The sequence below is a fragment of the Maylandia zebra genome, unplaced genomic scaffold, assembly GCF_041146795.1.
Source record: "Maylandia zebra isolate NMK-2024a unplaced genomic scaffold, Mzebra_GT3a scaffold03, whole genome shotgun sequence".
NCBI lineage: Eukaryota > Metazoa > Chordata > Actinopteri > Cichliformes > Cichlidae > Maylandia > Maylandia zebra.
Genome location: NW_027490033.1, coordinates 2,418,491 through 2,445,738, shown reverse-complemented (window position 1 = coordinate 2,445,738; position 27,248 = coordinate 2,418,491). Strand labels below are relative to the sequence as shown.

The following is a 27,248-nucleotide window of genomic DNA, read 5'->3' as shown; positions in this document are numbered from 1 at the left end:
GCTGTAGATTGAGTGCAGGTCAGGGAGCTCGGAGCGGATGGTGCGCTCAGCTGACCGCACAACCCTCTGTAGAGCTCGTCTGTCCTGCATGGTGCTGTTCCCGAACCAGGTTAAGATGTTTCCCGTCAGGATGCTCTCTATGGTGCACGAGTAAAAGTTCCTGAGCACCTTGGAGGGCAGTTGGAAGTCTCTCAAGCGGCGTCCGGGTACACATCGGCTCACTCCTTGGCGGCTCGCTCGGGCCACTTCGGAGGTGGGGTGCCCCCGGCCTCTCGGCCTGGGGCTCGGTCACTCAGGCACAGCTGGCTGCCGGCGGAGCTCACGGGCGCGTCACTGCAACTCCCCCTGGCTTCTGCTCCGCGGCTGCTGAATGAGCCCTCATCTGGGACTCTCCTTAGCTCTTACTGGGACAGTGGCGCGGCTGCCCCTCTGTGGGTGTTCCTTGGTCTCTTGTGTTCTGGGGGCCTCTGGATGTCTGGAGTTTTGATCTCCTCCATACCTGCTTGATACCATAGAGGACAGGGCTGTGGCTCCCCACACTCCCTAGCAGATCATTACATGGAGAAACCTTTGGAATGCAAGCATGCTGATCCACACAGGTATGCACACAGGTGTACACATGGGTATTCATAGACGCGGACTACAGCTTTCTTGGCTGCTGCCTCAAAGCACACTGTGTGCTGTCTATCTTGCGTGCTGCACAATATCATTTATTATTTAGTAACTATCGATATCTACTGCTAGCTAGTTTATTGTGATGGTGCTTTTTTTTTCTTATTATGTTGCTCTTTGTTGTTTGCTTTCTCCTCTGTTTTTTTTTCTCCATACAGGTGACCCAGGAGTTTTGTTTTTTTTGTTTGTTTGTTTTTTTCTCTCTTCCCCCCCTTCTCACCGTCTCTTCTCCCCTTTGGTTTTCTTTTTTTCTCTCCCTCTCTTTCTTTCATTCTTTCCCCCTGTCCTATCCCACAGTCATGTCTGTCCCGTTTGTAGCAACTGAAAATAAAATAAATTCATAATTATAATAAAGGTCAATCAAATGGACCAATATGGCAAGGCCATGATGATCCACTTGGTAAAATAAATCCGCTTGGCATCTTTCTTGGCCTTAAGACAACAATTCTGATGGCTAAAGATCCAAACGGGACAAAAAAAAAAAAAAGGAAGTCTCTCGAGCGTCTGAGGTGGTAGATACGCTGTTGGGCCTTTTTCACCACGGTGTTGATGTGACAGGACCATGACAGGTCCTGCGTGATGTGAACTCCGAGGTATTTGAAGTTGTCCACTCTCTCCACTGGGCACTCGTTGATGACGGGGGTCTGGTAGTTCCTCTCCTGCTTAGTGCTGAAGTCCACTATCAGCTCCTTTGTCTTACTGATGTTTAGAAGGAGGTTGTTCCTCTGGCACCAGTTCTCCAGATTCCTAATCTCCTTCAGGTAGGCCGTCTCGTTGTTATCAGAGATCAGGCCCACCACGACGGTGTCGTCAGCAAACTTGATGATGGTGGTGGAGCTGGTAGTGGCCACACAGTCATATGTGTACAGAGCGTACAGCAGGGGGCTCAGAACACACCCCTGGGGGGCTCCAGTGCTGAGAGTGGTGGAGGCTGAGACATGTCGGCCCATCCTTACTGCCTGTGGTCTGCCAGTTAGGAAGTTGGAGATCCACTGACACATAGATGAGCTGAGTCCCAGATGCTCCAGCTTGGTGGTGAGTGTGGAGGGAATTATGGTGTTAAATGCAGAGCTGTAGTCTATAATAATAATAATAATAATGGATACTTTATTGATCCCCATGGGGAAATTACTTGTTTTTCTCTGCATTTGACCCATTCACTCAGTGAAGCAGTGGGCAGCCCACTAAGCAGGCGCCCGGGGAGCAGTGTGTAGGGACGGTACCTTGCTCAGGGGTACCTCAGGGTAGCCGTTAAGTGGATTCGAACCGCCGACCTTCCGATCATGGGGTGCCCACTTTACCTACTGAGCTATCCCTGCCCCCTATGAAGAGCATTTTAACATAATTCCCCCTTCTAGTGTCCAAGTGAGTAAGTGATGTGTGGAGGAGATGAGAGATGGCATCGTCTGTGGAACGATTTGGACGGTAAGCGAACTGTAGTGGGTCCAGTGTGTCTGGTGGTGAAGAAATGATGAAGTCTCTGACCAGGCGTTCAAAACACTTCATCACTACTGAGGTGAGGGCTACAGGGCGATAGTCATTGAGAGAAGCAGGGTGGGGTTTCTTCGGGACAGGAACAATGATGGACTCTTTGAAGCATGTGGGGATCACCGACTGAGATAAAGAGATGTTGAATATCTCAGTGAACACAGGAGCTAGCTGGTATGCGCAGTCTCTTAGGATACGACCTGGGATGCCGTCTGGTCCTGCTGCTTTCCTGGTGTTCACTCTCTTGAAGGCTCTCCTTACTTCATGCTCGGAGATGACGAGCACGTTTCCGGTGCTGGCAGTATCTTCCTGTCTACAGCCGTTAGCGCCGCTAGCACTAGCATTGTTGGAGTCCTTAGCTGCAGCCTCAAAGCGAGCATAGAAAGTTACTGGAGCAGCCTTCCTGAAGACAGCAGTGTGTTTTCATGCTTTTAAAGCCAAACTCACCTTTCAGACCTGGCTTTCATTTATTATCTATTTTTATTTGTTTATTATATATTTATTTCTACTGTTTAACTACTGCTCACATCTTTTATCCTCCTTTTTAATTGTTCATTTCTTTTTACCCAGTGTTTCTATATTGCACTTTGTATTTGTCATCTATATTTATCATGCACTACTTTGCTCATTTATTGTTTGGTTTTAATGTTATTAAATTCCGGTTCTTTTGGTATTCGTTATGGCCAAAAAGACACGGCTCAAAAGTGGTCTTTTTACTTTAAAAGATTATCTTTATTTTACATATCCGGATATGGAGACCTGAACACACAACCCCAGGTCTGAAGCACAAAACAGCAAGTCTAGTCATTTATATAGACATCACACACACTTTAAGTTTCGACCAAACACTCTGCTTAGTTTCACTTTTCGCCTGCAAAAGCATGTAATTTCCTGTCAGTCCTGTCGGCACAGAGTGTACTCAGATTTGGGCCTTTCTTATAAAGCAATATAATCAGCATATAAGTATTTAAGATTATAAATTTAAACCTCAACAATGTTCTTACCTGGGGTCCGTTCTTCGTACCTCGCTTACTACATCCAAGATCAAATCATCGCGCCAACTTTGAGCTTGCTATTCCGGTACTCCGAACACACCTGTTGTTGACGATTAATATAGCTGGATGAAGTAATGTGAGATCACTGGGTGGCTTAACAGGGGCTACGCATCGATAGTAGAAACATTGATCGGCAACCCTTTGTTTGTTTATTGATTTCACACAGATACATACAGGTCATTTCCTAAAAAAGGGAAATGTACTATTAACATTCTATTACATGTATGTGATTATTACAGATGTAATTCATATTTCAGAGTAGTAATTGCAAATTACTTTGTGTAATCAAGATGAGAGACCACGGCTATAAAAGCGAAGGTGGATTTGGGAAGCCTGTCGCAGCCATGTCCTGTCCGTTTACGCGAGCCACCCATTGCGGAAGGTGCAAGATTGATAAGGAGAGTCCTCAGAATCCAGCGTATATTGCGGGACAGACAGGATCCTTTAGCTCAGCGCGACAGTGTGCTCATAGAGAGATATCGATATTCCCGTGAGGATATTATTTACTTAACCAACTTGTTGACGAGGGGGTGCAGGACCACCACCTGTCTTTTTTGCTCTGCCCTTTTCTTGGTTGCTGTTATGAACAAACAGATTATTCCAGGGTCTCTTTCCAAGAGACTAAAAGCAATATAAGTGATAAATATTACCATTCTGTAGAATATTCTTATATTTCACTTTTACCTGTTCCCATGTTCTAGTGGGTCCTGTTGTGGCTCTAATGTGAAAGGGGATATAATGTAATATAATATAATATAATGTAATATAATATTGGATAATATTTCAAGGCTGCATTTCTCACCCTCAGGAGCCTGTAGACCTCACCTGTGAGCCATGGTTTCTGATTGGCCTGGACAGTGGTCTCTATGACCTCATCGATGCCTTTTGAGATGTAGCCAATGACAGTTTCTGTATATTCCTGCAGGTCTGTGGTGTTGTCATGTGTGGCGGCCTGTTTAAGGATCTCCCAGTCTGTGGTGGAAAAGCAGTATTGCAGGTCCTTCTGGCCACACACGTACCTGCTTACGAACTGGTTTAGTGACTTTGACCAGGGGCCTGTATGCTGGCATTAGCATAACAGTGATGTGATCAGAGGCACCAAAGTGGGTGGGGGGCTTTGTAATCTCCTCCCTTGGTGGTGAAAACATTATCCAAAAAGTCGTTTCCTTGTGTTGGAAATTCAATGTGTCTATGCAGTAGTAAACATAGGGGGTGTCAAAATTCATGGGCTGCATCCTCCTGAGGACGCATTTGTAGACCGATTACGTCACAGCGACACGATGAAGGCTGTCCAAATTCATAGACTCCTCTGAATGCAGCCGACCAATGCGTCCTCTTTTTCCCCAAAATTAAAGGATGGGTCGGGTGTGTCCTTCGTGGCCCACCATATCCCAGAATTCATAGCGTGGCCCAGCCAATTCCACTTTCCGGCAATGGCGGTCGCTACTAAGTTTTCAATATTACTCTTATTACTCTTTCTGGGTCACAAAATAAACTTTTAACATATTTTCAGGTGAGAATGTAGCTGTGTAAACTTTAAATATCTGCTCAGTTTATCAAGATATCGCATATTTGCAAAAGTGCTCCGACGTTTCTGAGACGTCTGTTACCCACCAGCTCGATAGCTAGCCGAGAGCTCGAGGGTCACTAGAGCCACCGAGAACAGCAAACTCCCGGCACATCATGTTCAGATCACCGCGGTCTTTCGCTACTCAGGTTAAACGTAATATATAAGTGACTTAGACAACCTAAAAATGTTATTGTTTGACTTTTTTCAGTGTTTTATTTGTTCCTGAGTAAATCAGTTTGGCTGAGATTAAAGTTATTAGATTAGATTAGACAAAATAAACCTTTACAGTGGCAAAAGTATTCAGTCCCCTTGAACTTTCCCACATTTTGTCACGTTACAGCCACAAACATGAATCAATTTTATTGGAATTCCACGTGAAAGACCAACACAAACTGGTGTACACATGAGAAGTGGAATGAAAATCATACATGACTCCAAACATTTTTTACAAATAAATAACTGCAAAGTGGGGTGTGTGTAATTATTCAGCCCCCTTTGGTCTGAGTGCAGTCAGTTGCCCATAGACGTTGCCTGATGAGTGCTAATGACTAAATAGAGTGCACCTGTGTGTAATCTAATGTCAGTACAAATACAGCTGCTCTGCGACGGCCTCAGAGGTTGTCTAAGAGAATATTGAGAGCAACAACACCATGAAGTCCAAAGAACACAGCAGACAGGTCAGGGATAAAGTTATTGAGAAATTTAAAGCAGGCTTAGGCTACAAAAAGATTTCCCAAGCCTTGAACATCCCACGGAGCACTGTTCAATAGTGATGGGCAGATGAAGCCTCATGAAGCACTGAAGCTTTTCATCCAATTGGTTCACCCCAACGCGAAGCTTCTTGAAGCTTCATTTGCTCTAGCAGGACACCTACTGGACGTAAAAATATTAGTTGGCATGAATTTGAAGAGTGTGGCATTTTGCACACAGCCTGTAAATGTCAACAACAAAAGGAGTGTGTAAAACATCTATATTGTAGTGATGGCAGTATACTGTGTATATTTATGCTGGCAGTATGGAAAATGATTATTTGGAAATGCCTAAAATGGAAATGATCATATACTGTGAGGTGAGGTGTGGACAGTGGTTGTGCTTTTGTAACATTGAGGCAAGGACAGTGATTAGTAGGGGTGCAACGATACACAAAATTCACGGTTCGGTTCGGTTCGATACTTTGGTGTCACGGTTCGATATTTTTTCAATACAAAAAAAATGTTCATGCCTTTTTAATTTGTCATTTATTAAAATTATAAATATATATTTTAACTCAAAAGTACAGTTTTTAAATTTAACCCTAACCCTTGTGCGTGTTTTTTATTTTGACAGAGAATGCGCACCACTTATGTGCACCCCTGGTTATTTAGCTCGTCATATTGCAGCCACAGAAATTCTTTTGTCCATGAAACCATAAAGCTGCACTTTCTTTTTACCTTATAGTCTGATTTGTCATAACTTCTCCGTTTTGTGGTAAGCTTTTCTTTGGCTGTCACTTCTTCACCCTGACCTGTCTTATTTGGCTCAGCAGAACTAAAATATATATTCTGCTGCTTTTACACGCGCACTCACATAAGCTCAGCGATTCTCTGCGCGATCAACCTCTCACATGTTTAAGCTTGCTGCGGGAGATTTCACTTGTCATGTTTGCATAGTAAGCTAACGATTAATAAGACAATGTCAGAGGAATTGGTGCACAAATTATCATCACTCACCAATCAGTGCTGTCGCTCTCTATACACAGTTCGCACGATTGCAAAGTGAAAGCAAAAAAACAAGCGCAAATTCAAACGCGATTTCAATATGTCACATATTGACAGTGGCTCACCGATGCCAATGACATAATTACCCAGCTACATTTCCGAAAGAATGCAAAAGCATTGACATATATTTTTCCTTCCTACAATAGCCCGACGGGCAGGGCAGAGATAGATTTTGGTACCCCGACTGAAAAAATCGCTAGCCCCGGGACGTCGGGCTAGCGATATTGCGAGCCCTGTATCTGATTGAGGAATCACTCATCTTTGTCTTTGCACTAGGATAATGTCGGTGTAAATGTGCAGTCATATTCGTTGTGTTCCCACTAGTGCACTATCTCTACTTTTAAGATTAGGCTTCAAACTTTCCTTTTTGCTAAAGCATATAGTTAGGGCTGGACCAGGTGACCCTGAATCCTCCCTTAGTTATGCTGCAATAGACGTAGGCTGCCGGGGGATTCCCATGATGCATTGAGTTTTTCCTTTCCAGTCACCTTTCTCACTCACTATGTGTTAACAGACCTCTCTGCATTGAATCATATCTGTTATTAACCTCTGTCTCTCTTCCACAGCATGTCTTTTATCCTGTCTTCGTTCTCTCACCCCAACCAGCAGATGGCCGCCCCTCCCTGAGCCTGGTTCTGCCGGAGGTTTCATCCTGTTAAAAGGGAGTTTTTCCTTCCCACTGTCGCCAAAGTGCTTGCTCATAGGGGGTCATATGATTGTTGGGTTTTTCTCTGTATCTATGAAGCGCCTTGAGACGACTTTTGTTGTGATTTGGCGCTATATAAATAAAATTGAATTGAATTGAATTGACTGGCAGCTGCAGTCACGGAGAAACTTGCGTATCTCTGTTCGGGAATAGCAGATAGAGCTTAGGCTCTGAGAGGACGGTCAGCGTTTACGCTACGAAGACACGACCGAGTGTTTTAACCTGACAGCCTGAGGTGTTCTTCAGTAAACTGGACTACCCGACAGAAGGACCCGAGGCCCCGCTGCACTTTTTCGGTAAGTTAAGCGTGTTTGTAAGCTACTCCGTAACTACCGTCCTTAGCTCGGTCCTGAGACCTAGCTAGCTAAGATGAGCACTCGGCCGTCAGGGTTTGTTTAGCTAACCCGTGCAGGTGAATGAATTTACCCTGACTAAAGAAATCAAGAGAAACGCCCCGGGCTGCTCAGTCACTAATTACCGTTACTGTACTTTTATTACAAGTATTATACTGTAAAGGCAACAGGCTGCACCCCGCTGCAGCTCCTGTGCAGAGCTGAATATTAAATATCTTATTAAACAGCACCATGTTTTCAGTCTCCACATGTGTAGAGACAGTAACACCTACTTTAAAAACCTGGCACTTCAGTAACTCCTCATTAATCTGTAAAAACCGATCAAATAGCAAAGCCTGATATTTACTGAAACCAACGACTTCCTCTTGGCAGCTTAAGTTAAAATTTTAATTTTTCGACTGATTAATTTTTTAGCACTGACTGTATTTTTTATACTGAGTTTGTTGCAAATATTCAGGTTAAAAACTGTCTGAAATATTGTTAATGAGGTATGTTCACAAAGACACATGTGCAGAACTCTGTACAGCTTCCATCCTTTAAGACAAATAGTTTGAAGCATTAATATTTCTTCTTCAATACCAGTGCTGATACCAGTGCTGATACCAGTGCTGATACCACCTCCGTATGTTGTGACCAGGATGCAGCAGCACTGAAACCTGCTCCATCATCACATCTTTGCAGATGTCCATTTATAAAGCTCCAACAACTCAAAGGTGAACATGATATAGGAACATCTGTTGGTATATAAGGCTTTTTTTAAATAAACAGCTCATATGTCAGCTGTCAGCAGAACTGTAGGACTGAAAAAATGTAAGAGAAGAGAAGAACACTCCCGAGTGTGTGAGGACAGAAGGATCAACTTTGTTTCAGATTTGAGAGATAAACTTTATTTATTTATTTATTTATTTATTTAGGACAGTGCATGTTAATGAACATAAATGTAAAAAAAAAATTACATGAATGTAAACATACCAGATTATAGCCAAGGACTAATTTCCATCTGTTGTCCTTAAGCATAAAAAATAGACATAATAATTCATAAAAATTCATCATTCATTCATAATAAAAACTCCGTCACCAAACTTACACACACACACACCATTCTGTTCCCAAATAAAACATTAAAACTGTACAATTCATACATGATCGCACACTTGATTTGTCCATAACCAGTTTTTCACCTTTGCCTTAAACAAACTGAGTGTAGAGCATTCTCTAATGGGTTGAGGAAGACTGTTCCACAGATGGCCTCCCTGGACAGAGAGGACGTTCTGCCCAAATGCTGTCCGTCTGTGGGGTATAAACAAGTCTCCTCGGATTGTAGCTCGAGTGGTCCTGTCTGAGCTTTCTTTATGCCTAATGAACTGCTTTAATGGTGGTGGAGCAAGGGAGTGTAAGACTTTATATATTAAACTCACTCTTTTAAGTTTCACCTAGTTATTGAAGTTCAGTAATTTATGTTTTTTTAACACATGACAGTGGTGGTGGGAAGTTGGTTTTTTGTCAAGTAGTTTTAAACGTCTTTTATAAATGTTTTCAATAGTTTTAAGTGTTGTTGGACAAGCAAGTGACCAGGACGTCAAACAATAGTCCATATGAGAGATGATCATTGAGTAAAAATAAGTTTTTGCAACATTCATATTTAAATTATTACGTATATGATTAAAATTTCGATTATTAAATTTAAGTACCTGGGACACTTTATTTATGTGACTCTTCAAGGATAATGTTGGGTCTAGAAGGACCCCAAGATATTTAGATTCTGGAGCTAATTCAAGCTCTACTCCATCATATTTATATTTCAGTTTGTGATGATTGTGTTCTTGTTGTGACTACAGGAGCCGTCCTCAGATTCAGACCTCAGCACCACCCAGTGACAGCAGACAGATCATCCTATAGTTTCACTCTTTGTAGTAACTCCATAATTAACTGATGAAAACAGTCCAAAGGTTAAAGTACCACATGCGCTGTCAGTGAAAGCTGCAGCTGTTTAAAGATAAAGTTAAAAGGATGAATCACCCATGTAACTGTGTCACTGTATATCAGCATCAACAGGACCTGAGTTTGGTGTTTGAGAGAGCTGTTGTCTACGTCTGTGTGCTGTCATTGCTCAGTCTGACCGAACGATGGACAGACTCAAGTTTGACTTTGAATCAAACTGTGTTGTTAAACAGTTTCATGGTTCAAAAAACAAAACAATCAAAAACACTTTTTTCATACTTGTGTTAAGTTTTGTATAGAAATGAGACCAAATTGATTGTGAGGTTAAATGTGATAGAAACAGCTCACACTGACATCCATCCTGATCAAACATGAGTGTCATGAAGCCTGTTTGCAGTTGTTTGCACTGTTTTCCACTCTGGATGTTGTTTCTGTTCAGCTGTGAGTATAAAAGGCTCCATTCTACAACCTGTTTGTGTTAGTTGTTCAATAGAAACATTATTTTGTGCTGATGTTGCACTTCTTTTATTCACAACCAAAGAGTTTTTGACGTCCGCATCAAAATACAAAGATCAGTATTGTCTAATGTTTTGGCTGCAGTGTGTTTTTGCAGACAGGTATAACTGAACAGCTTTAGTGTTTAGATTTTTTAAACTTGAGTATGAACTTATACAAAATGCAGCAAGATATTAAAAAAAGTTTGATTATAAAATCGACTATATTGGATTCATATCGATATCGGACATAAAAAGTGGCATCGTTCCATCTCTGCTTTGACTAGAGACACAGCTCTAATCAAAGAGGTGGTCCGCTTGCCTCCGCCCCAGAGAGAAGGGTTACATCTCCTGGGTTTAGGTGCGGCTTGCCCCTCTGAGGGCGGGGGTACCTGGACTTGGGATATAGAGTATGTTTGGGGAGTGCGACGGTCTGTGCAGTTTCTATTTGTGTCTGTCTACACGTTGGGTGAGTGCCGAGTATTTGGTTGTGCATATGGGGTGGGAATGCACGTTTGTGTCCGCGTGCGCCTGTTCGTCTGTGTCTATGTGTCAGGTTGGGTCTTAGACTCAACCTCTCTGGGTACATCTCAGGCCCTCCAAAGTACGGAGGCCTATCTCCCCTCACCACACTCCCTGCCGGTGGCTGATGCCCTCAGACGTTGGTGTGTTGGTGGTCCTTGTCGTCTGGGGCTGGGCGCTCATGTATGTACCGGCTCACTCCTGGTGGCCGATTGGCGATTCCCCCCCTTTTGGTGGTCCTCCTCGGGTCCTTGTACTCTGGGGCCTCTGGATATCTGGGGCCTGGATCTCCTCCATACCTGCTTCATACCCTGGGGGACGGGGCTATGGCTCCCCACACTCCCTAGCAGATCGTTACATGGAGAAACCTTTGGAATACAAGCATGCTGATCCACACAGGTGTGCACACAGGTGTACACACGGGTGTTCACAGACACGGACTACACCTTTATGGCTGCTGCCTCTAAGCACATTGTGCGCCGTCTATCTTGCGTGCTGCACAATATCGTTTATTATTTAGTATCTACTGTTATCTACTACTAGCTAGTTTATTGTGATGGTGCTGTTTTTATTATGTTGTTTGCTTTCTCTTCTGTTTTTTTTTCTCCATACAGGTGATCCAGGTGTTTTGTTTGTTTTTCTTTTTTTCTTCCCCCCTTTCTCACCGTCTCTTCTCCCCTTTGGTTTTCTTTCTCTCCCTCTCTTTCTTTCATTCTCTCTCCCTGTCCTGTCCCCCAGTCATGTCTGTCCCGTTTGTAGCAACCGAAAATAAAATAAATTCATAATTATAATAAAGGTCAATCAAATGGACCAATATGGAAAGGCCATGATGATCCACTTGGTAAAATAAATCCGCTTGGCATCTTTCTTGGCGTTAAGACAACAATTCTGATGGCTAAAGATCCAAACGGGACACACAAAAAAAAAGAGACACAGCTCTGTGTTTTCCAATTTGTCATCGTTTTGAAAGTTTACATTTCTTCAGTGTTGAGCAGCAGAAATGAGACTTTCCTGTCAGAGGTCATTTTTTAAAAAATGAGGTGAATCAACCATGAAAACCATGAATCAACATGTGAACATGAGCTGATGCTGCTGAAGTGAAGCAAAGTTACAGAGGTTTGATTAATATTGAGTAAGAACTGGACTCTCATACAGCGAGACTCAAATGCCTTTAAACATCAGCTTATCCTGCTGATCCAAGTCCAACACTGAGTTTGTAAAAACATGTTTGTCAATCATTTTGTTTGGTTTCTGAGGAAAATGATTCAATAACTTGCTGCTAATACACAACATTTCATCATATTTCCTCATAACCCTCTTTTGTCTGACCATTTGATCCCATTTGAATTTGCAATAAAGGATCCACAGAGTTTGGTGACAATAATGACAGTAGATGTTTGTGTGAAAGTGCTGCAAGCAAATGAGTGTGTGATGTTCTTTCAGTGTTGCACTTTGTAGATGCTCCCTGAGCACTGGTCTCACAGCCAGCTGCACATAGAGACCAGTGTTGTTAGTCCAGGTCAGAAGATGACTTGTTGGAATGAAAATGAGCTTGTAGTTTGTCTGCTTTAATAATGTGACTGGAAAAAGGTGTTGGACTTCAAATATGTCCATTTCTGTCACACTTCACCTTTAAAAGTGAAGCCATGTGGTTCCTGGAAGGAAAAACACGACTTTTTCAAGTCTTTGTCCTGTTTTTATGAGACATGTACGACTTTAATGTTCTTTTTTTTTTTAACTCAATTTTTATTATAATTTACAACATTGCAACTTGTACTTGTCAATGTTCACAAGTAGGACAGTTACAGGAACTGCAATGCAGAAATGTAGATTAAAATAAGAACTGCAATTAGGAAGCACAAAACAAAACTGGGAAGCAAAACAAAACCCAAGCAAGCAAACAGACAACAACAGAAACAAAAAGAAAACAAAACAAAAACTTTATGTAATATTAAATAACATGTGACAAACTTAGCCGTAAATGGACAAAACGAAACAGACCTATGCTAAATTATTGAAACAGTAAAGCATGTATGGGTCGCCAACGCTCAGTAAACAATTCTCTCTGAATCCGCAGAGCAGATGTTATTTCCTCCATCTGGTAAATTTATCTTGCTTTATCAATCCACATATTATATGAAGATGGGTCAAGATTCAGCCATTTAATAGTGATACACTTTAGTGCTGCTGTAAGATTCTTAAGAGATACGTTTTATTGTTTCCCGCAAAACCATTTGGTAAGACTCCTAAAATGACTAACTGTTGGTCTTTTGTTAATGGTTGTTGGAAAACTGTACTGAGAACTTTAAATATGTCATTCCAAAGTGAGCAGATTTTTGGGCATGACCAGAATATATGTGAGTGGGTTCCTAAAGAAGTACCACAATTTCGCCAGCAGGTGTCAGGATTTGTAGGCTTCATTTTGGCAATTATCTCTGGGGTTCTAAAATATCTCATGACCACCTTCCATTTAAATTCTCTCCACAGCCCAGAATTAGTCACCAGATGGGCTTCACCGAACACCTCTTCCCAGGTGTCCTCTGAGATTTGAGTGCCAGTCTCAGCTTCCCACCTTGCCTTAATATCCAAAGTTGCATTTGTATTGAAACTCATAAATGCGTTATAAAAATGACTGATTAATTTTGGGGAGGAATTACTTTGAAATGCTTTTAGAAATATTTCCTCAATGGGTGAGGGCTCCAAAACTTGCCTCCATTCTTTATGTTTTGTCAAAAAGCTTCTTAGCTGCAGAAATCTAAAAAAGTCAGAAGAAGGAAGCCGAAACTGACCTCAACTGTTCAAATGAGCTCAGGTGCCCATTCCTCACAACATGACAAAGTTTATGAAGCCCGCTATGTGACCATGCTCTGAAGCCAGAGTCTTCCACAATAGGAGAAAAACCCTGCAGGGAGGAGAGGCTTGATAACATTGAAATTTCTTTTGGAAGACCAAATGATTGTTTGATTCTACGCCAAATCTTTAGTGTGACCCTCGTCCGTTCCCCCATATGCACATTTTTAATTGAAATGTTAGAACAAAGCAGGGATTCCAATGATCTTTCGCACATTGTCTTCTCAATGTTTAGCCACTGAGTTTCAGACAAATCCCGCACCCATACAGTCAGGGGTCTCATCTGAGCTGCCCAGAAATAATATTTCAGGTTTGGAACAGCCAATCCCCCCTGCAGCTTTGACAGTTTTAATGTTTGGAACTTGATCCTTGGGCGTTTGCCTTGCCATATAAATTTGGAAAAAAGTTTATCTAAATTATCAAATGTAGAGTTGGGAATGTTAATAGGCAGCATTTGAAAAAGGTCTAGAAGTCTTGGCAATACATTCATACGTATACTCTCGATCCGACCCAAGAAAGACAGAGGCAGGACTGTCCATCTCTCTAAATCTTTTTTTATTTTTGCAACTATAACTTCATAATTTACTTTAAACAAGTCTGATAATGAGTGAGGAATTTGAATTCCTAAATACTTGATACATTCGTTTGGCCATTTAAAGCCACATCGCTCCTTGAATGTTAGTGAAATGTTTCCTCCTATATCCATTGCCAATGTTTTGTCAATATTAACTGTGTAACCAGAGAGGTAAACGTATGTACTAATAATTTCTTTTAAATGAGGTAAACTGACTGCAGGATTTGAAATGTATAAAAGTACATCGTCTGCATAGATGGACAATTTATGCTGTTCTCCATTAATTGAAAGGCCCTGAATTTCATGTTCTGATCACCACCTGCACTCATGTATATATCTATCTACTTAGCACTTTTAATTCTTATTCTTATTTTTATTTTAATGTCTATTTTAGCGTAATTTATGACAGTATGTTTGCACTGAAGCACCGCAGCAATTTCCTAATGTTGTAAACCTGCTCAACATTTGGCAATAAAACCCTTTCTGATTCTGATTCTGATTCATCCCTAATCAGAATCAGAATACTTTATTGATCCCTGGGGGAAATTATTTTTTTGTTACAGTGCTCCATTATAAACCAACATAAACCAACATTAAGACAAGACAGACAATATGCTAACTAAGAATAGTACAATATATACATATTAGGGGTGCAACGATACACAAAATTCACGGTTCGGTTCGGTTCGATACTTTGGTGTCACGGTTCGATATTTTTTCGATACAAAAAGAAATGTTCATGCCTTTTTAATTTGTCATTTATTAAAATTATAAATATATATTTTAACTCAAAAGTACAGTTTTTAAATTTAACCCTAACCCTTGTGCGTGTTTTTTATTTTGACAGCGAATGCGCACCAGGGGACCACTTATGTGCAGCCCTGGTTACAGTGGGGCAAAAAAGTATTTAGTCAGCCACCGATTGTGCAAGTTCCCCCACTTAAAATGATGACAGAGGTCAGTAATTTGCACCAGAGGTACACTTCAACTGTGAGAGACAGAATGTGAAAAAAAAATCCATGAATTCACATGGTAGGATTTGTAAAGAATTTATTCGTAAATTAGGGTGGAAAATAAGTATTTGGTCACCTCAAACAAGGAAAATCTCTGGCTCTCACAGACCTGTAACGTCTTCTGTAAGAAGCTTTTCTGTCCCCCACTCGTTACCTGTATGAATGGCACCTGTTTGAACTCATCATCTGTATAAAAGACACCTGTCCACAGCCTCAAACAGTCAGACTCCAAACTCCGCCATGGCCAAGACCAAAGAGCTTTCGAAGGACACCAGGAAAAGTATTGTAGACCTGCACCAGACTGGGAAGAGTGAATCTACAATAGGCAAGCAGCTTGGTGTGAAAAAATCAACTGTGGGAGCAATCATCAGAAAATGGAAGACATACAAGACCACTGATAATCTCCCTCGATCTGGGGCTCCACGCAAGATCTCATCCCGTGGGGTCAAAATGATCATGAGAACGGTGAGCAAAGATCCCAGAACCACACGGGGGGACCTGGTGAATGACCTGCAGAGAGCTGGGACCAAAGTAACAAAGGTCACCATCAGTAACACACTACAACGGCAGGGAATCAAATCCCGCAGTGCCAGACGTGTTCCGCTGCTGAAGCCAGTGCATGTCCAGGCCCGTCTGAAGTTTGCCAGAGAGCACATGGATGATACAGCAGAGGATTGGGAGAATGTCATGTGGTCAGATGAAACCAAAGTAGAACTTTTTGGTATAAACTCAACTCGTCGTGTTTGGAGGAAGAAGAATACTGAGTTGCATCCCAAGAACACCATACCTACTGTGAAGCATGGGGGTGGAAACATCATGCTATGGGGCTGTTTTTCTGCCAAGGGGACAGGACGACTGATCCGTGTTAAGGACAGAATGAATGGGGCCATGTATCGTGAGATTTTGAGCCAAAACCTCCTTCCATCAGTGAAAACTTTGAAGATGAAACGAGGCTGGGTCTTCCAACATGACAATGATCCAAAACACACCGCCTGGGCAACAAAGGAGTGGCTCCGTAAGAAGCATTTGAAAGTCCTGGAGTGGCCTAGCCAGTCTCCAGACCTCAACCCCATAGAAAATCTGTGGCGGGAGTTGAAAGTCCGTGTTGCTCGGCGACAGCCCCAAAACATCACTGCTCTCGAGAAGATCTGCATGGAGGAATGGGCCAAAATACCAGCTACTGTGTGTGCAAACCTGGTAAAGACCTATAGTAAACGTTTGACCTCTGTTATTGCCAACAAAGGTTATGTTACAAAGTATTGAGTTATATTTTTGTTATTGACCAAATACTTATTTTCCACCCTGATTTACGAATAAATTCTTTACAAATCCTATCATGTGGATTCATGGATTTTTTTTTCACATTCTGTCTCTCACAGTTGAAGTGTACCTCTGGTGCAAATTACTGACCTCTGTCATCATTTTAAGTGGGGGAACTTGCACAATCGGTGGCTGACTAAATACTTTTTTGCCCCACTGTATATAGCTCATCATATTGCAGCCACAGAAATTATTTTGTCCATGAAACCATAAAGCTGCACTTTCTTTTTGCCTTATAGTCTGATTTGTCATAACTTCTCCGTTTTGTGGTAAGCTTTTCTTTGGCTGTCACTTCTTCACCCTGACCTGTCTTATTTGGCTCAGCAGAACTAAAATATATATCCTGCTGCTTTTACACACGCACTCACATAACACTCAGCGATTCTCTGCGCGATCAACCTCTCACATGTTTAAGCTGCGGGAGATTTCACTTGTCATGTTTGCATAGTAAGCTAACGATTAATAAGACGATGTCAGAGGAATTGGTGCACAAATTATCACCACTCACCAATCAGTGCTGTCGCTCTCTACACACAGTTCGCGCGATTGCAAAGTGAAAGCAAAAAACAATGCCAATGACATAATTACCCAGCTACATTTCCGAAAGAATGCAAAAGCATTGACATATATTTTTCCTTCCTACAATAGCCCGACGGGCAGGGAAGAGATAGATTTTGGTAGCCCGACTGGAAAAATTGCTAGCCTCAGGACGTCGGGCTAGCGATATTGCGAGCCCTGTATCTGACTGAGGAATCACTCATCTTTGGAAAAGAGAGTTTATTACAGAGAAATGTCTCTTTCCAAAATAAAAGCTATACTATACGCTTCTTCTGGGCTATATTCTCAGCAGCATATTAAACATATCAGGTCCCCATAAGGAGAATCATGTGCTAACGGCTGTCTAAATGACTCTGGTAAAGTTTGTAGCATGCGTGCTTGTTGTTTTTGTCTGCTTCCACTTGTCTTTGCACTAGGATGATGTCGGAGTAAATGTGCAGTCATATTCGTTGTGTTCCCACTAGTGCTTTCAGGTTAATCTCGTTGAAATGACCTTAACGCCACAACACGGCAAATCTCCTTTAACGAGCTACCCCTGATCGCCCCGTGCATCGGGCTAGACGGCCAACACGTTAACGAGCTAACTGCGCTAACACACTAGCTCCATGACGCACTTACCTTCAGGGTCATACGTCACATGAAAACCAAAATAATTCCAAACGCCAGATCTGAATGAGGGTGGGGGAGGTTCAATTTGCCATGTTGCAAGGAGAGCTTAACTTCTGTCTCGCTAGCTTGCCCTGCGCTCTTCCTTCTGACGATGCTGTCTGTGTTGAGCGCTCAGTGGATCTGCGCTCGACAAGTGCAGCCTAGGCGGAGTAGTCAAACGCAGATTCACTGAGCGCTCAACGCAGACAGCATCGTCAGAAAGAAAGTTGATAAAATAAATTACAAATTTTGTATTGTTCGATACATATGTGTACCGAACCGAAAGCACTGTATCGAACGGTTCAATATCGATACGAATATCGTTGCACCCCTAATACATATATATATATATATATATATATATATATATATATATATATATATATATATATATATATATATATATATAAGTCACTCATTAATAAATAGCTGGAAAAGAAACGTGTAGTTGTAGCAGTAAACAGTGTGTTAAGTGGATACGTTGTACAGGGAGCCACAGGCAGGAAAGATTTCCTGTGTCGTTCAGTGGTGCTTTTCGGTAATCTCAGTCTCTCACTGAACGTGCTCCTGTGACTGACCAGCATGTCATGGAGTGGGTGGGAGGTGTTATCCAACATTGTCTTTATCTTGGACAGCATCCGCCTCTCCGACACCACCTTGAGGGAGTCCAGCTCCATCCCCACAGCATTACTGGCCTTACGGATTAGTTTATTAAGTCTGTTGGCATCTGCTACCCTCAGCCTGCTCCCCCAGCATGCAACAGCATAGAGGATCGCACTGGCCACAACAGACTCATAGAAAATCCTCAGCATTTTCTGGCAGATGTTGAAGGACCTCAGTCGCCTCAAAAAATAGAGACGACTCTGGCCCTTCCTGTAAAGTGCTGTGGTGTTTTTAGCCCAGTCCAGTTTATTGTCAATGTGTACTCCAAGGTATTTATAGTCCTCCACAATGTCAGCACTGTCCCCCTGGATTGAAACAGGGGTCAAGTGTTTCCTGGTCTTCCTGAAGTCCACGATCAGTTCCTTGGTCTTTGCCACGTTGAGCTGCAGATGATTCTGCTCACACCACGTGACAAAGGAGTCGACCACAGCCCGGTACTCTGTCTCATCATCCCTGCTGATACATCCAACCACCGCAGAGTCATCAGAAAACTTCTGAAGATGGCAGGTCTCTGTGCAGTGGCTGAAGTCTGTGGTGTAGAGGGTGAAGAGGAAGGGGGAGAGGACAGTCCCCTGTGGTGCCCCTGTGTTGCTGATTACCTTGTCAGACACACACTGTGGGAGACGTACATATTGTGGTCTTCCTGTCAGGTAATCAACAATCCAGGACACCAGAGAAGCATCCACCTGCATTGCTGCTAACTTATCGCCCAGGAGGGTCGGCCTGATGGTGTTGAAAGCACTAGAAAAGTCAAAAAACATGACCCTCACAGTGTTCGCCGGCTGGTCCAGATGGGTGTAGATACGATTGAGCAGGTAGATGATGGCGTCCTCAGTTCCGAGACGAGGCTGATAAGCGAACTGAAGGGGATCCAGATGTGGTCTTACTATGGGTCGCAGCTGGTCCAGGATGAGCCTTTCCAGGGTCTTCATGATGTGGGAGGTCAGTGCCACGGGCCTGTAATCCTGGGGGCCACTGGGACGTGGCGTCTTTGGTACAGGGACGAGGCATGATGTCTTCCACATCACTGGGACCCTCTGCAAACTCAGACTCAGCATAAACAGTTTATGAAAGACTCCACACAGCTGGGGGGCACAGGTCTTGAGGACAAGGGGACTCACTCCGTCTGGTCCAGCAGACTTGCCTGAGTGAAGTCTCCTCATTTGCATCTCAACCTGGTATTGAGTGAAGGTGATGGGTGGGGGAGGGGTGTCAGGAATCTCACAGGAGGCAACAGCGCCATGTGAAGAGAGAGGCTGGCGCAGTGGTGTGGCTCTGGATTCCAGACTGACTACAGGTGAGGTTGTGGGGGTGTGAGCAGACACTGTGGTGTCGAATCTATTGAAAAACAGATTCGCGTTGGTGGTTCTTTGTGTCCGGGGGTGGGCGTCAAGGTACACACCGGCTCACTCTTTGGCGGCCGCTTATCGGGGCCTGGAGCTTGGGGCTCGCTCGGGCCACTTCGGAGGTGGGGTGCCCCCGACCTCTCGGCCTGGGGCTCGGTCACTCAGGCACAGCTGGCTGCCGGCGGAGCTCACGGGCGCGTCACTGCAACCCCCCCTGGCTTCTGCTCCGCGGCTGCTGGGTGAGCCCTCATCTGGGACTCTCCTCAGCTCTTTCTGGGACAGTGGCGCGGCTGCCCCTCTGTTGGTCTTCCTTGGTCTCTTGTGTTCTGGGGGCCTCTGGATGTCTGGAGTTTTGATCTCCTCCATACCTGCTTCATGCCCTGGAGGATGGGGCTGTGGCCCCCCCCACACCCTCTAGCAGATCATTACATGAAGGAACCTTTTAAAAACAAGCGCGTCCATGCTCACAGGTGTACACACGGGTGATCACACCCACAAACTACACCCTTTTTGGCTCCTACCTCAAAGCACACTGTGTTCTGTTGATCTTATGTGCTGCACAATAATGTTTAATATTTAGTATTTACTGTCATATTCCCATATATCATTGTGATGTTGTTTATTCTATTACTCTTGTTTTCTTCTGCTTGTTCTCTTTTTTCTTTCTCAACAGGTGATCCAGGTGATTGATATATGCATTTTTTTTTCTGCCCATTCTGTTGGTTTTTGTTTTTTGCCCTTCTCCCCCGTCCCTCTTCTCAGCTGTTTCTCTTTCCCTCTTTCTTTCTCCCCTTCTTTCCCCCAGTCAAGTCTGTCCCGTATTCAGTAAGTGAAAATAAAATAAACAATAAAAGGTGAATCAAATGGACCATTACGGCAAGGCTGGGATGGTCAATTTGGTAAAGTAAATCCGTTGGGCATCTTTCTTTGCCTTTAGACAACAATTCTGATGGCAAAAGAGCCAAACGGGACAGGCAAAACCCCCCCCCAAAAAAACAGAAAAACAGATTCAACTCGTTGGCTCTATTCTCACCTCCCTCAGCTCCCCTGCTGTTGGTTGGCCTGAATCCAGTGATGGTCTTCATGCCCCTCCACACCTCTCTCATGCTGTTCTGCTGGAGTTTCCACTCCAGCTTCCTTCTGTAATTGTCCTTAGCCTCTCTGATCTTGTCCTTTAGTAACACCTGGACCTTCCTCACCTCCTCTTTATTGCCCCCTCTGAAAGCCCTCTTCTTGTTGTTGAGGAGGGCTTTGATGGGCTTTAATCAACTGCGCCAGAGGCTCAATACTTATATCGAACAGCAGGGGCGACAGTGAGCATCCTTGTCTACACCCACGTTCCAGTGGAAATCTGGCTGATATTGTTCCATTTACCCGTACAGCCGCCATTGGGTTGGAATAAAGAATCTGTATCCTCTTAATTAAGTTTGGCCCAAATTTGAATCTTTCAAGTGTTTGGCCCAAGTACTGCCAGGAAACCCTGTCGAATGCTTTTTGCGCATCAAGAGACAGAATCATTGTTTCTTCTTGTTTGGTCTTGTACAAGGACATTAAGTTCAACAATCTACGAACATTGTCCCCATGGTGCCTTCCTGCAATGAACCCCGTTTGATCTGGATTTATAACCTGTGTAATAATTTTACTAACTCTTTTGGCTAAAATCGTGGTGAGAATGCGCAAATCAGTATTAAGTAATGAGATTGGCCTGTATGATTGACAGTTTGTGGGGTCCTTGCCCTCTTTATGGATTACGACAATTGTAGCATCGTTCCAGGACGGCACCATAGTCCCAGTCTCCAGAGCGCAGTGGTAAGCTTTCAGTAATAAGGGTGCGACTTTGTCCTTAAGTTTTTTTATAGAATTTGTTAATAAAACCATCAGGGCCAGGACTGTTTTTAGTTTTAAGGTTTGAAATCACCTGTAAAATTTCTTGTTGTCGAATTGGTTCATCTAACTCCTTTGCTACAGACTCTGGCAGTGTTTTTAAATTGATCTTTTCTAAGAAATCAGATAGTGTATTGTTATCTTTACATGTATCTGAATTTTTATATAATGACTCGAAAAAATTGGCAAAGCAACTTGCAATTTGATTTGGTTTAGTAATTAGGGTTTGATCTGACTTCAACTTTTGGACCATATTACAAGTTTGCTGTTTCCTGAGTCTTATTGCCAGCAATCTACTTGCCCTACTACCCTGTTCATAGTACTTTTGTTTAGTGAATCTTAAATTGCCCTCAATTTTCTCGTTCATTAAACTATTAAGCTCACTACGTAACATTTTAAGATCGGAAAGCAAATTGGCTGTCTGTGCTTTTTTGTGTTGTTGCTCTAGGTGTTTTATTTTGGCCTCCAATTCACACCGCCTAGCCTCTTTTCTTTTCTTCCTGGCACTTGCAAATTATATTATGCGACCTCTAATGTATGCCTTGGTGCAATCCCAGAGAGTTAAAGGCGATATTTTCGGAGTTGTGTTCAACTCCAAGTAAGTATTTAGTTCAGTGTGTATGAACTCACAAAACTGCCAGTCATTTAGGAGTGAGGCATTTAATCGCCAGACTTTAATGTTCTTGATGCTCCTGTACCATCTCTCTGTCATCCTCCTCGCTCCCTCTTTGCACTCACAGTCTTTGTGCATCATTAACACTCACATGAGGAAAACCAAAGTTTTACTGGGCAGAAGATGATCATCAGTGACTCTGTCTTTAAAATACTCTTGTTAGAAATGTTCGACTTTAATGTGAAACATTCAGAGTTTTTTCTCTTGTTGTGTTTGTTTGAAGCTGCTTCCTGTTGGCTTCAGCTGTTTGGAGTTTCCATTTTCTAAACTTCTACATTCTGAACCTTCTTCAGCTCTGAACAGATGATGAAACACTGAATGATTTCAAGCACTTTGTCTAATAAACTTACATCTTTCATTCTTTATACAGTGTCTGTGGTTTGTCAGATATTGGCCTTGATTATCTGGCAGCAGCACTGAAGTCCAACCCCTCGTATCCCACAGAGGTGGACCTGAGTGGAACCTACAGCAACCTGAAGGGTTCAGGAGTGAAGCATCTGTGTGGTTTCCTGGAGAGTCCACGATGTCGATTTGAAACTCTGGGGTCAGTCAGCATGTTTTAGTTGTGCTGAGATGAATATGATGTGAAAGTTGTGCTGACACTAAACTGCAGACATCAGGCTGATATTATACTGATCCACACTGAGGATCTTCATGGTAAAGTCTGTTTTCTTCTTCTCTGGTTTAGTCCATTGACTGCAGCAGAACAATGTTCACATTTCAAACAGTGATACTCAACGTATGGCCCACAGCCCACACGCGGCCTGCCCACCTTTCCTGATTCAGAGAGAGGGGACCCTGATTAACTGTGTAGCTTCTTCCTCACAGTTCTAAGTATCAGACACAACAATGAATAATCCACAGCTGACTGTCTTTAGCAGGTCAAAGGTCACGGCACACAGCACTCTGTGAAACAGTTTGGAGCAGGAATTCTTGCACATTTACAAACTGACACTGCTGCACGGCATGCTGGGTAATGCTAGCTGCTCAGGTATGGGCGTGCTAACGGCTGTGAGGCTCCGTGGCTGCAGAACACCGAAGAAGAGAAAAGAGAGGTGGAGGATGAAGAAAAGAGGCGGAGATGAAGCAGAAGTTTAGCTCCAGAGAGGAACTGTGTCTGTGTGGGTGGGGCTCAGGCAGCTCCGCCCACACAGTGACAGTGAAGCAGGTGAAGAGTAATAAATGAAGACAGCAGACAGGATTTGATAAGCTGATGTACAAACATATAGAATGATGGTGGCAGCTACAGAAACAGGTCCATACAGACTGAAGCGTGTCTCAGTCTGAATGTACACTGCTGTTATAAGAGCTGTGGAAACTCAGGTCAAAAGGACGTAACCACACTGCTGACAGTTCCAGGGCAGTCACAGAGTTACAGCATCATTTGTGACCATAAAGACAGAAAGCTCATCCAAATCCTGGGATTAAAAGTCTGTCCTGGTGGTGTCCAGTCAAACACGTCTCTGTGAAAGCTTCAATCCAACAGGCTCCAAAGTCCTTCTGCTCATTTCGTCGCCGGGTTCTTGATGCTCCTGTACCATCTCTCTGTCATCCTCCTCGCTCCCTCTTTGCAATCACAGTCTTTGTGCATCATTAACACTCACATGGGGAAAACCAAAGTTTTACTGGGCAGAAGATGATCATCAGTGACTCTGTCTTTAAAACACTCTTGTTAGAAATGTACGACTTTAATGTGAAACATTCAGAGTTTTTTCTCTTGTTGTGTTTGTTTGAAGCTGCTTCCTGTTGGCTTCAGCTGTTTGGAGTTTCCATTTTCTAAACTTCTACATTCTGAACCTTCTTCAGCTCAGAACAGATGATGAAACACTGAATGATTTCAAGCACTTTGTCTAATAAACTTACATCTTTCATTCTTTATACAGATTGTGGAGCTGTGGTTTGTCAGAGATCAGCTGTGATTATCTGGCAGCAGCACTGAAGTCCAACCCCTCCCATCTGAGAGTGCTGGACCTGAGTAATGACTACTCCTGGTTTTCGACCAACAACAACAAGCTGCAGGATCCAGGAGTGAAGCATCTGTGTGGTTTCCTGGAGAGTCCAGGATGTAAACTTGAAACTCTGAGGTCAGTCAGCATGTTTTAGTTGTGCTGAGATGAATATGATGTGAAAGTTGTGCTGACACTAAACTGCAGACATCAGGCTGATATTATACTGATCCACACTGAGGATCTTCATGGTAAAGTCTGTTTTCTTCTTCTCTGGTTTAGTCCATTGACTGCAGCAGAACAATGTTCACATTTCAAACAGTGATACTCAACGTATGGCCCGCGGCCCACACGCGGCCTGCCCACCTTTCCTGATTCCGAGAGAGGGGACCCTGATTAACTGTGTAGCTTCTTCCTCACAGTTCTAAGTATCAGACACAACAATGAATAATCCACAGCTGACTGTCTTTAGCAGGTCAAAGGTCACGGCACACAGCAGACAGTCAGAAATATTCTAACTCTGATCATTTATCAGTTGTGACACTGTGAGACTTGATCAGAGGTGTGATCATCACAGCAGAGGCCTTTGTGTCAAAGTCACTGAGGATCAAACAGAAACACATGAAGCAGATTTTCCTCTTCTGGCTTTTTATAGCAGATAACCTTCAAAATATTCTGCAGTCGATCAAAAACTGAAGCAAACCATGAAGCAACATGTGAACATGAGCTGATGCTGCTGAAGTGAAGCAAAGTTACAGAGGTTTGATTACAGACACAGCTGAGAGTTTGTAATCTGTCATCATTTTAAAAAGTTTCCATGGAACAGCAGAAATGAGGCTTTACTGTCAGAGGCCGACAGCACTGAACACAACAGCAGACTGGTGGCTAATAAACAGTGAATGATGCAGAAACAGATGTTTGAAGCTGTTCTTGGAGTACACTGAGAGAGAGAGAGCTGTGCAGGCAGGAACAGCCAAAGTCAGAGAGAATTCATGAGCATATTGATCAAACGTGAAGCAGAGTTTGGATCTTCTTTTGCTGCTGCTTCACTCAGTTTTGGTTGGAGACAGATGAAACCTGCAGCTTCAGGATCTGTGAGCTGTCCACTTTCAGCCCCGACGGCGTGTCCGTGTACGTGCCGTCGAGTGAACGATCCACGCTCTGTGTTTCCATCTTTGTGTGTTTAGCTGCTCTCATTTACTGTTTTATCTGTTTGCTGCTTGTTGAAATAGTTTGTGAGCTTTAACCTGAGATTCTGGCAAAATACATTTATATTAAACATCGATTCAGGATTGAATGAATCAACATCGTTTTATTCAAATTAAAACCATTTAAATGGGAACATGAATTTGTTACAGCCGCCTCTAATGCTGGGTAATGTCAGCTGGTCCATGTGCAGCTGGCTGTGAGGCTCAGGGAGCGTCTACAAAGTGCAACACTGAAAGAACATCATCCATAAATATTGAGTAAGAACTGGACTCTCATACAGCGAGACTCAAATGCCTTTAAACATCAGCTTATCCTGCTGATCCAAGTCCAACACTGAGTTTGTAAAAAGATGTTTGTCAATCATTTTGTTTGGTTTCTGAGGAAAAAGATTCAATAAGTTGCTGCTAATACACAACATTTCATCATATTTCCTCATAACCCTCTTTTGTCTGACCATTTGATCCCATTTGAATTTGCAATAAAGGATCCACAGAGTTTGGTGACAATAATGACAGTAGATGTTTGTGTGAAAGTGCTGGAAGCAAATGAGTGTGTGATGTTCTTTCAGTGTTGCACTTTGTAGACGCTCCCTGAGCACTGGTCTCACAGCCAGCTGCACATAGAGACCAGTGTTGTTAGTCCAGGTCAGAAGATGACTTGTTGGAATGAAAATGAGCTTGTAGTTTGTCTGCTTTAATAATGTGACTGGAAAAAGGTGTTGGACTTCAAATATGTCCATTTCTGTCACACTTCACCTTTAAAAGTGAAGCCATGTGGTTCCTGGAAGGAAAAACACGACTTTTTCAAGTCTTTGTCCTGTTTTTATGAGAAATGTACGACTTTAATGTGAAACATTCAGAGTTTTTTCTCTTGTTGTGTTTGTTTGAAGCTGCTTCCTGTTGGCTTCAGCTGTTTGGAGTTTCCATTTTCTAAACTTCTACATTCTGAACCTTCTTCAGCTCTGAACAGATGATGAAACACTGAATGATTTCAAGCACTTTGTCTAATAAACTTACATCTTTCATTCTTTATACAGATTGATGGACTGTGGTTTGTCAGAGATCAGCTGTGATTATCTGGCAGCAGCACTGAAGTCCAACCCCTCCCATCTGAGAGAGCTGGACCTGAGCTCCAACAACAACCTGCAGGATCCAGGAGTGAAGCATCTGTGTGGTTTCCTGGAGAGTCCAGGATGTAAACTTGAAACTCTGAGGTCAGTCAGCATGTTTTAGTTGTGCTGAGATGAATATGATGTGAAAGTTGTGCTGACACTAAACTGCAGACATCAGGCTGATATTATACTGATCCACACTGAGGATCTTCATGGTAAAGTCTGTTTTCTTCTTCTCTGGTTTAGTCCATTGACTGCAGCAGAACAATGTTCACATTTCAAACAGTGATACTCAACGTATGGCCCGCGGCCCACACGCGGCCTGCCCACCTTTCCTGATTCAGAGAGAGGGGACCCTGATTAACTGTGTAGCTTCTTCCTCACAGTTCTAAGTATCAGACACAACAATGAATAATCCACAGCTGACTGTCTTTAGCAGGTCAAAGGTCACGGCACACAGCAGACAGTCAGAAATATTCTAACTCTGATCATTTATCAGTTGTGACACTGTGAGACTTGATCAGAGGTGTGATCATCACAGCAGAGGCCTTTGTGTCAAAGTCACTGAGGATCAAACAGAAACACATGAAGCAGATTTTCCTCTTCTGGCTTTTTATAGCAGATAACCTTCAAAATATTCTGCAGTCGATCAAAAACTGAAGCAAACCATGAAGCAACATGTGAACATGAGCTGATGCTGCTGAAGTGAAGCAAAGTTACAGAGGTTTGATTACAGACACAGCTGAGAGTTTGTAATCTGTCATCATTTTAAAAAGTTTCCATGGAACAGCAGAAATGAGGCTTTACTGTCAGAGGCCGACAGCACTGAACACAACAGCAGACTGGTGGCTAATAAACAGTGAATGATGCAGAAACAGATGTTTGAAGCTGTTCT

General features: G+C 42.9%; 1 protein-coding gene and 1 long non-coding RNA gene across 3 annotated transcripts in view; both read left to right on the top strand.

The window, feature by feature from the left end:
• Positions 1-27,248, top strand: part of LOC112432436 (protein NLRC3) — a 3,307,575-nt gene that overhangs the window by 935,703 nt on the left and 2,344,624 nt on the right. Inside the window, exons 23-24 of the mRNA XM_076881152.1 lie at positions 23,971-24,171; positions 26,279-26,455. Coding sequence (XP_076737267.1) covers positions 23,971-24,171; positions 26,279-26,455 — 378 coding nt within the window. The remainder of the gene's footprint in view (positions 1-23,970; positions 24,172-26,278; positions 26,456-27,248) is intronic.
• LOC143415779 (uncharacterized) lies at positions 6,842-10,387 on the top strand. 2 transcript variants are annotated; one of them, XR_013096224.1, is made up of 3 exons: positions 6,842-7,544; positions 8,208-8,314; positions 9,440-10,387. It is a non-coding gene; the product is annotated as an uncharacterized LOC143415779 (long non-coding RNA). The 2 variants fall into 2 exon arrangements; XR_013096223.1 differs by lacking the exon at positions 6,842-7,544 and having other exon boundaries at positions 7,561-8,314.